Below are 10567 nucleotides of genomic sequence, written 5' to 3' on the forward strand. Positions count from 1 at the left end.
AGGCTTGAGGTGGCCTGATAGAAGGTCGTAGTTTTCTGAAGACTGTAGCTATCTTGCTTTCCGTAAGGTGTCGTTGGAAAAGAATTGATATATGGGGCTTTGAGATGTTTTCAAAACTTTTAACTTTACAAAGGTGAAAATGGCCTGAGCAGTTGTTGTGTGTGCTCTGAAGCACCTTGCACCGTTAGTGTCCTGGCAGAGCATGTACATAATTCAGTGTCCTGGAGGTGGGATAATTAAACTGATGTTTGGTATGTGAGAATGGATTCATTTTCCTGAAAAGATTTGAACTTGGAACAATAATCTGTCTTTTCCACAAACAGAAAATATGTCCTTGAAACACTGGCGAAGAGGAGGGGCTTCGTAAAAATGCTTTTGGATGCATTTGAGGGAATTGAATTAGATTAAACCAGACGGGTCACAGTCTTATGACAAATGCGAGTGTACAATTCAGTGCTTGAGGGGCTAGAAATCTTTTTATTTTGTTCAGGTACCTCTAGCATAGTCTGAGTTAAATGGAGAAGATTGGAGAGGTTTAAAGGTGGTGCTTGGTGCTTACTTCATGTGCAAGATGAAGTTTCAGATTTTAGTCACATATCAGAATGAAAAAGGGAAGTATGAAATAATTTTTCATTGCTCATTAAAACAATCTCTCATGAAATGACAAAGCAGTCTTCCCATTTGTCCCCAACACCTCTGATAATACAATGAGATCACCACTTTATCTTTTCTTCTTTTTATCCATTTGGATAATAGTTACAGTTGTATAGTTACAGCAAGCTTGGAGAAAAATGCAGAAAAAAAAAAGTTTGGGGGGGGGAGGGGGAAGCCTGTGGGGCTTGGCATGATTTAACATAATAAAACTCCAGGAAACAAGACCAGTATTTTCAAGCTTGGTTGCCTAAAATTTTATTTACCTTTTTTTTTTTTTTTTTTTTTAAAAATGTATGAATTGTCATCTTAATTAGAAATTCTTTTGAGATGCAGAATATCTCTGTTGTCTTTTGAAGCTGGTACTCAGCTTTTCTGAAAACTAGGCTGTTTATCAGGTTTTTTTAACTTGGGGTAAGATAACTAACTAGTACTGTGATCAAAGTGGCCTAAATTTGGCTAAGAGCTAACAAGGGGAGGACACTGTAACTGTCTGGAAGCATTTGTAGAAGTAGGAGAGAAAAAATGTGGTTTAGTGTATTGCAAGGATATGGAAAGAAATTAGGATACAAGTGGAGCCCGTGATTGAAGTGCCGTTGTTTGAGATATTTATAATGAGGCTGGATGATGCATTTTAAGCAGTTACTTTATTTAAGTGCTGGCAGCATGCTCAGTGCTGCTGAGGACTACCAAAAAAGGGAGGGGGAAGGAGAGAATAGATGACTTTGAACCCCTTCCTGCTGTAGGCACCGAAGGGTCTCAGCTACCTGTGTGCTGGAGATTTGGCACACAAATACCTGCACGTTTCCACATAGCATGGGAATTGCTGTCCCAGTCACCCCAGAGGATGCACTTCTTTCTTCTTTAGAGCTTCTTATTGCTCAGGAACAATATAGACCATGCGTGATAATCTTCTCCCAAAAAGCCCTTTCCTTACATTGTATGCCTTCAAAACTGTTCAGTGTGTTTTTATTAATTCCTGATATTCCCTGTATTCATGCTATTTTTTCCACTTCTAAGTTCTGGGCTTCAGCTTTGTGTTGTGCTACAAGTGTACTTGTATGACGAAATATCACTGTTTGCCTAGGATCATCATTTTCAGTTTTGGAGGATGTTTTATTTAAGCTAATGTGACATTTTCAATACACCTCACTTTCTTTTTTGACTTTTTAGGATGTGAAGTGTAAAGCTGACAAACCAGTGCTGGGAGATAAAAAGGAAGTGGAGGAGCAGCTCCCAGAAAATGTATGTGTGGTTATGTTAACCGATAAGGGGGGTTCTGGGAGCTTGATCTAGTTGAAGATTGAGTGATTTATGGGGGCAAGGGGTTAACTGGGGAGACATTAAAATAATTTGCTTGGGGGGAAACTTAAAAAATGACTTGCTTCTCTTTGATTATGTGGAAATAGTCACACAGGCTAATGTCAAGGATGTTCTTTACTGTTTAAAAGTAAAAAAAAAAAAAAAAATCCCCGTTATTGGGTATGAGAGGCACAATTGAGAAAGATGAAGTCCTGTCCCTACTACCTACATGAGCACTTCTGGAAGCACAGTTATCCAGTCATCCTGAACTTCCATTTATTTATGAAGAGTATGTTTTCAGTTCATCTATGCTTATTGCTTGTTTCCCTTCTATTGACTATTTAATAAGGTATGATAATCAACAACTAATGATGATGTCCACATAATATGCCTTTCTGTGATTGATCTCTTTTGTTTCTGCTTTGCTTTGCTTTTAGGTCCTCAACCAGATCAAACAATCCAAAACTTCAACAAAAGTACCAGTCAACTTACAGGAGATACCACTGGTGCCAGCACCTACTTATCTTTCTCCAGAGGCAGAAGTCACCAGCCATAGTATGAACCAGTTACTTTTTCTACCAATATAGTGTATGTTTAGTACCCTGGCCCAGGATGGATCTTTTTTTTTCCAGACTTTTGCTGAGATTTTTTCTTTGAACATCGAATGACCTATTTTAAGATATTTTAAAGTGTTTGTATTTTTCTCTCATTTTATAATTTTTGAGAGCTTGAAGATGTCTTTCCTTGTTTTTCTTGACTTTTATGTACAAAGGCGTTGTTCCTCCTTTTAGTTAAAATAAAAACAGAAGGAAAGGCAATCTGGGACATCCTGTCCATTCCACAGTGCTGGGACACGGCCTTAACTGTCCTGAATGGAATAATACACCTTGCCATCGTGAGCTGAATTGTATAAGTTATAACTGAATTAAATGTCCTGCCAGACATTTACTCTGAACCTTTACTCCCAGAGCTCTGGAGTTGTTCTGATTTAGAGACTTCAGAAGTGACTCAGAGGAGTAGTTCGATTTAAATTTGTAAAGGTGAAGAGCAAAAAACAAGAGCTTAATTAGTTGCTCTCATATGATTCCTTTGATGGTTTTCATTTTCTCATTGAATAGTGTGACTTATTTCTTTACTTTTTCATGTTCTTAGGCGTCTTTCCACCTCCATTGCCTGTGGATCCAGCAACGTGTCCTATAGTTCCGGGGCAGGAGATGACTATAGAGATATCTAAGGGTCGGTCAGGCCTAGGACTCAGCATCGTCGGGGGGAAAGACACTCCACTGGTGAGTTTCTGTTAAACTAATATTTACCGTCTCTGTTAAAGGATAGGAGACAAAGACAAAGAAAATGTAAAAACTAATGATGCCATTAATCTGTAATTGCTCTAATGAATTGTTCAATACAGGGAGGAGAAACCAGCAACTACAATCTCCAACAACAAATTGATAATTTTGCCTTGCGTCAGATCAGTTGTTTTCTGTTCCTGTTTAAATTGAAAGGTTTGTGTTTCCGTAGTGCTTTCTGCTATGATCAGAGTTTACAAATACGTATTCTTTTTTAGCCATTGTGAATTGAGAGTTTCAAGCAGGTAAGTTACCAGAATGGTTGGAATAGAAATGAATTTCACAGAGGTAGAGCTACTTCAGCAAAGTTAACACCTCCGTCTTGAAAGCATAAATGCTTAGTAGCTGTTTAAACAAACTGTAATTTCTCTCCCTGCCAGCAAAAGCTCTTGCTGAACAGAGGTAAACCAAAGGTAATCTTTTATTGTTTTCTGTGTCTTTTTGCTTAATCTTGCTCTTGGCTATGCTGTTTTTAAAAAAATTATCTTCAGCTAAATTAAGATGTATCAGTTCAAGTGTAAACTCAGCAAGTTAGTTATGCTAAACCCTTCTCTGCCTCTGCTGTTGCTGTTTCTACTCCACTTTCTGTTTAAGAGACACTATGTTACAGAATAACACAATGTCAGATTGGTTTTTTTAAATGTGAAATTCAGATCTTTCAGTAAACAAGTCTGCTGCAGAGGTGTCTTTACTGGGTTCTCCTGAATCCCCTGCCGCAGAGACACTTAAAGCAATAGACCTGCTCTGTTACATGCAGTTGTTCCTGAAAATATCATGGTAGTGCATCATTAAGCAATGAAGTGCTGTGAGTGTCAGCAGCTACAGACAGTTGCAATGTAGTAATCCTTTTCCAGACCAAGAAAAAAGAAGGAAAAAAACCCAAGAGAGTTGAAAGGAAAAAGAAAGTTTTGTTTTGCAAAGTGTAGGCTGTATCTTTTACAGTATTAAAGCTGAAATTGGAAAAGGTTCAGCTTTTGGTCCCATTTATCCAAGTCTCCGATTATGTAGAGTTTGGATTAATTGCTCTCTTTCACATGGAGATAGAGCTGAGTTATGTTGAAGGCTTAAATCAGCCTATATGGTTTTCACTCTGTCTAGCCATGCGCTGTTTTGTACCCTGTCCCTGTTTTGTCAAGCTCTTCAGTGTTGAGTAGATTCAAATAAGAAGTTCAGCGTTAGTCATCTCTCTGCTTTTTCATTTAACTGGAATTTGGAAATAATACATGGCAGTCTGTCAGATGCAATATGGTACATGTCTTTCATGAGATTTTAATATAAATAAATGAAAATTATAAAGATCTGCTTTACAGAGCAGATGAGAAAAATGCAAAGAATTTTATTCTTTAAATTGAGTAAATGGTTTTGGTTGAGTATTATACTTTCATTAGTTTATTCATTAAAGTGTCCTCCTAGGAATTTATTTTAAAAATCTATGCACTTGATTACAGTAACTGAAATTCATGAAGGGAGGGAGGTCCGACTTCCCACATTTCTGATCCTCGCATTACAGGACTTACCAAAATGAGTCCCTGTTTCTTTTCATATTTCTGAATCTGCTCATTCAAAGGCAAGCAATGTTGCTTCATAGGAAGCGAGTTGGTTTTGTGAGACCACAGTCTAATCTGATCATTTACCATGTGCAGAGACCCTCTCTGGGATTCTCCATAACTTGCTTAGCCAAAACGGTGTGTGCAAACCTTCTCCTCAAAACAGGTAGCCAGGGCTGTGTCTTTAGCTGGTGTGATCATCATCACCCTGTCTACTTTGTACTACTGATCTCCCCCAAATTATTTTGATGCCTTCCTTTTTTGCCATGAAAGCAAAAAACCTTTTGTTAAAGAGTTGAAATGAAGTTCACATCACAAAATGAGGAGGGGTAAAAGAAAATACTACTCAGGACTGTAGGAAAGTTTCTGTCTTTCTGGGTTTTGTGGACTAGAGAGGAAATATAACAAAATTAGGAGCTGAGTGATGTATCTTGTCTTGCTTTCCATCATTTGTTTTTAACTTGGCAATATAGATGGACATCTTTTGTATTTTAAAAAAAGCAGAATGAATTGACTTACAGCTTCACTGCTTATGTATGTGTTATGCTTATGTGCCATAGAAGTTCATCACTTCTGAAGGTCTCATGTGGCAGAAATTGTGTATCCAAGACCCACTGTTTTCTGCAGTGCAGAGAAATTAAAATGAAGCTGTAATTGGCTTCAGCAGTTCGAGTTTGGTTTTTTAGCTATTTTTGAAACGGGAATTGTCAGATCAAAGGCGGAAAGAATGGGAATAGCACCATTCGTAGACATCTCTGCAGGCATGAAGTAGGGATGCTGTCTTTCATGCTCTTGTAGTTCAGATAGCGCACAAAGACGATAGAGGAGACATGGCCTGACGGGACCATGGAAATGTGCTCCATCGGGGAAGAGAAAAGGCATGGCAGACTAGGCGTGAATCTGCGGGAGTGGAGCCTGCGTGTGCCATAAACAGCTGCAGAGACTTTTTTCTTTTACCTTTTTGTCCTCTGCGAAAACTAGACATGAACACCCATTTCTTCCTCCCTTTTCCACTGGGGTATCTTTATTTCATACCTGCGCATGTGTGTAAGTGCCTACGAAATGATGAAGGGTATCAACCCCAGTTCCTAGGATCTCAGAAGTAATTTATTGATACGAGGAATAGAGGGAAGCTGTGCCTTGAAAGAACTTGTCAAATCTAAGGGGGCTATGGCAAAGGTATAAGGGCCTCATCTATGTGGTATTAAAATGCACTTGATCTAAAAATGTTTAACTGAGTGCTAGTAGTCAACACTGGTGCACAACAGTAGCTCACGTGTGATGGGAAAAGCTCAATTCGGAATATTTTGGATTTTTCTTAAACACATGATGTACAGTCCCAGCTTTTGGAATAAATCATCTGGCAGTCCGCTAAAGGGACGCAGTGCTTCAAAATGAAACACAGAGTGCAACTTTTAAGTCATAACCTTAGGCATCTCATCAGAAATCACCAAGTAGAGGCTTGAAAAATACAGCCTGTGAGCAGGGAGGTTAATTTGTTCAGGAGGCTGGAAGGTGATGTCTTAACCCCTGTGAAATGTTTTTTGTTGAGAAGATGACCATCCCATTAAACTTGCAAAGCCTTTCAAATTGCATGTATTATAAGCAAGGACTGTGGCTGTGTGCTTAGGGGAGCAGGAGAGCATCAACTGGAAAGATGTGCTTGCAGAAAAGGCACGGGGGAGGAAGCGTTGTCCTTGAGAGTTGTCTTCATGTCGTTGATCTTTAGACTGCTATAGCCCTTAAGCAGTCCTATTTCATTTTATTCTAAGGGTTGATTTTTATTTTTATTCTTTTCTTCACTGTCTTTCATTTCACCTTCCCATGTACCCCTGAGAGAACACAACACATGGCCTCTGCTTTTAAGCAATTAAACTGCAGAGTGGAGCTGGCTGAAGTACAGGGCTTTCAATTTGTGAAGATTTTTTTTTTTTGGTTGTAGTCCAATCAAACTTGTAAAAGTAACCTCAGAATGGGAATTTAAAAAAAAGAAAAAAGAAGTGTTTTCAGAAACATCCCAAAACAAGGTTTGAGGCTCTAACTCTGCTCCCCAGGACACTGTCCTGCCCTCTCGTCCCCCCGGTTGCTGAATTGTATATAAATGCTTGTCAGCTCCACCACTGCTAATAGCAGCCATAAACCTGACAGGGGTGTCATTGTCACTCGGCAGCTGCCAGTGCTCCCAGGACATGACCCGCCCCAGCCGCGGGACGCCCGGGATTCATGAATGCGGCAGACCTGTTTGGGCAACGCCTGCGGTGCGGCTCTGAGAGCTGCAGGCGCTGCGAACCCCAGCACGCTGGGCAGGACGCTCGTGGTTGGCCTGCCAGCTCTGAGCCTGGAAAATCTGTGACTCTTAGTTAGACGTGGAGTTCAGCTTTCAGACTTGGGCGTTCACGGCAGCAAGCCAGCGTTGGCACGGCCAGCTGGCCCAGGGCTGCACAGGCTGGGACCGTGCGGGTCCGGGATGAATAACCGGCCCTGCAGGATACAGGACTGGCAGCACTGGATAGTCCAGTTGTTCACCATAAATTTAGGAAATGTTCCTCAGTTATTCTGCTTTTGATTCATTGCATTCTGCATAAGTTCTTTCAAGGCAAATAATTTCGTTTCAAGTAACGGGCTTTTTCCTGTGAAACAATTTTGCCAGAAAGTTTCTATGAGGTTTTCTTCTTAAATTGTCTGAGAACAGGGCATCAAGGAATTGTTTAAAAAAAGGTGTCCTGGTACTCCTCCAGATGGCATGTGGGGTTAAATCATCTGAACCCCATTCACCCAGAGTGGGTGAATGCTGCGACATCTTGCCCAGTCAGCAACTTGCAATGAGCCATTTTCTATAAAACAGGATTGTCAATTTACAGGGATTTTATTTGTGGTGGTACATGGAAAAGCATCACTCTAAGATACAAACATTTTCTTAGTAGGTGGGAGCACTGTTTTGCTTCCAGCTGAATAATTTAGTAATGGTTGAGTTGATTACTCGTAGTTATTGACTCTGTATTTGCTGCCCGGGTGATTAAGACGCTCAGACATGCTGGAGGGGATTCGGCGGTTTCAAGGCTGGTGGAGGCTGGTACAGGGATGTTCCCTCCAGGCAGAGTTAGAAAACCCTGGGAGGGGAGGAGAGCGCAGAGGCTCAGCTGGGGCTTGAAATCACAGTTAAGTACTGAAGAGGCACCTACGATAGAAAAAAAGGTTGTAGGAGCGGTAACCTAGGGGCTCTTTGGAGGTGGAGTAGCTAGGAGGCGGTCAAGTGTATTATCTGAACCTTACGTAGAAAGGAAGAAAAGCAGCATACTTCATCCTGTGTCTTTTTTATTGAAAATGACAACAAACCTTTTATGCAGAATTTTTATACTGGGTTGTCTACTTTGAATTTGGTAAATAATTTTTTTTTTTCACTTTTGCTTTCAGTTGGCTTTAATAAAAAGCATTTTTAAGGCAATTAACAATCTTTAAGGTTCTCTATCTGTAAAATAAAGTGATCCACAAAGCCAGGGAACTGGAACACTTTAGCAATGCTCCAGAAAGTAACAGAATATGCCTGCGCTCAGCTAACACTAGTTGGTGGGAGAGCTGGTAACGCCAGAGTCAGGGAGGAAAAAGCTTTTCTAATCACCTCGGTTAACCCAGAAGGCTTTCTGGCATGTGGCGGAGCAGAGGGAGCTTCATGATGGTGGGGATGCAGTTTGACAGAAGAATATTTAGATCCATTCTGTCAGTCCAGGTGAGTCATACCTTGCATAAACCCCATCTGTTAAGGAAGGGCAGGGGAATAATCAAGAAAATTGTGACTTTAAATTACAGCTGTTCAAGACCCGATGTTTGCCCCTGGAGCTGTGAGGGCTAATTACGCTGCTAGGATCTCCACGCTGCCAAGAGCAGGCTGTTACTAATACCGAAGCCAAGTCTGATATCTCTGTTTTGTGCCATGCTGCAGTCAGCAGTGGGGACCTACCTAAACATGAGGACTGATGTGACTTCTGCGTTACTAAACAAACATGTTCTCCCTTGGTTGAGCTTTCTTCTTTCCCTCCCACCTCAGTTTATTTAGATTCAGGCAAAAATAACTTCATCAGTTACAGACAGCAGAGGTCTGAGCAACTTTGTAGACAGTTCTCCAGTGCAGCTAAGACTGAAACTGTTTTAGTGGAATATGCTTACCTTGTAACTACAAATGAAAAGCAAGATACTGGTCTCAGGAGGGTTTCAGCAATATATTGGCTATAGATACTGTAGCTGTTAAGTCTATCGCACAATGAATGGAACAATAGAATGAAAAATGGTAATAGAAATCCTAAGTTTTTAATCGTGGCTTGGGTATTGTAGAGGAAAAGTTTGCAGTTGGGAGAGAAAAAAATGCAATCACTTCTTGACCATCACCCACATTTATAAAACAGAAGGCAATTTAATGACAGAGTGGTAAATGCAGTTGGCTTGAAATTGTGAGGAATTGCTTTGACTCTTGGTTGGATGACGTTAAAATGAAGTTGGTGGATTCATCATGATTCCAGAAGGACGTTGGCTTACAACAGCATGAAAAAACCAAACTGCTTTGTACATGAGTTATCACAAATGGGAATTAGAGTAGTAAGTTTTGCAAATCGTGTATTTGATGGATCTTTGGCAAGGGTTTAGCTGACTGTATGGCTAGCTTGCGTAGCAGTGCCTTGCTTGAAGAAGTTGGTGTCTGCCAGGAGTGTAAATCAACCATAAAATTTAAGCTAACAATATACAAAAGCAGTAGGACAAGTCAGAATGGACTTAGGAGTATCTTGCTTGCTGCTGGTTGAAACTACTGGCTTTTGGCTTCCTGTGTCATATGCATTCAGGATCTCATGCATTCTTTATAACCTGTGTTATGCACTGTACACTGTAAATTTTCTTTTTTTTTTTATTTAATAAAATAATGAGAGTGAGAGAGTTAACATTTAAATACGTAGTTCTGTGTTTTATTATTCCCTCTAAAATGAGCATGTATACTTTTTGAAAAACTTCGGTTTGCTTTGGCATGTGATTCATAGAAACATAGCTCTTTCTATCATTCTGACTTAAGTCATATATTTTTACACTAAACATCTTATTACCTTAGTTTTATTATTTCAGAATCAAAGGAGAGCTTGCAAATGTCTATGACTGCAGACCGAAGGAATGTTAATGAATAGTGCCATTGAATTTTCAGGTTTTAGCTTTTCTGATCTTAGAGAATATAACTGTAAGCAAAAATATTATGCAAGCTGAATAAAATTTAAATAAATAAGGACCAGATGTAACTATAGGGGCCTATAAAATGTAATACAAATATTATCCACTTCCTTAAAATAAATCTGTATTTTAGTATGAAAAATTATATTCATATTGATGTCGTGGATTAATCTTTTTTATGAAAGTTGGCAAGTGAACACCATCTCTTGCAAAGGCTTGTTCTTAAATGGGAAACAGACCTTTTGTTTTGACCTTGAGTAGAGAAGTTTTTCAGTATCATGCAATGTAAAGCATTTTTACATTAACACGGTAATACATTTTTACATTGTATAGCCCGTTTTATTACAGTAGTGTTTGGCTTAGGATTTTGGGTGCCTGTTAATGGTTTGTGAATGCTAGCAACTGCAAAATATTTGAGTGTTAGAAGGAGGTATATGCAGCATGATGCATTAGATATAACCCCTTTAAGTAGTCAAGTGATTTGCTTGGAGTTGACCTTCAGCTTTTGTTGCTGAA

General features: G+C 39.6%; 1 protein-coding gene across 1 annotated transcript in view; it reads left to right on the plus strand.

The window, feature by feature from the left end:
* LOC104074517 (inaD-like protein) overlaps positions 1-10567 on the plus strand; it is a gene marked incomplete at its 5' end in the record, with an annotated part of 51376 nt that overhangs the window by 15905 nt on the left and 24904 nt on the right. Inside the window, 3 exons of the mRNA XM_009574662.1 lie at positions 1825-1896; positions 2391-2508; positions 3106-3239. Of these exons, the coding sequence (XP_009572957.1) occupies positions 1825-1896; positions 2391-2508; positions 3106-3239 (324 nt within the window). The remainder of the gene's footprint in view (positions 1-1824; positions 1897-2390; positions 2509-3105; positions 3240-10567) is intronic.

This window comes from Fulmarus glacialis, unplaced genomic scaffold (assembly GCF_000690835.1).
Source record: "Fulmarus glacialis isolate BGI_N327 unplaced genomic scaffold, ASM69083v1 scaffold8063, whole genome shotgun sequence".
In the NCBI taxonomy this organism is placed as follows: domain Eukaryota; kingdom Metazoa; phylum Chordata; class Aves; order Procellariiformes; family Procellariidae; genus Fulmarus; species Fulmarus glacialis.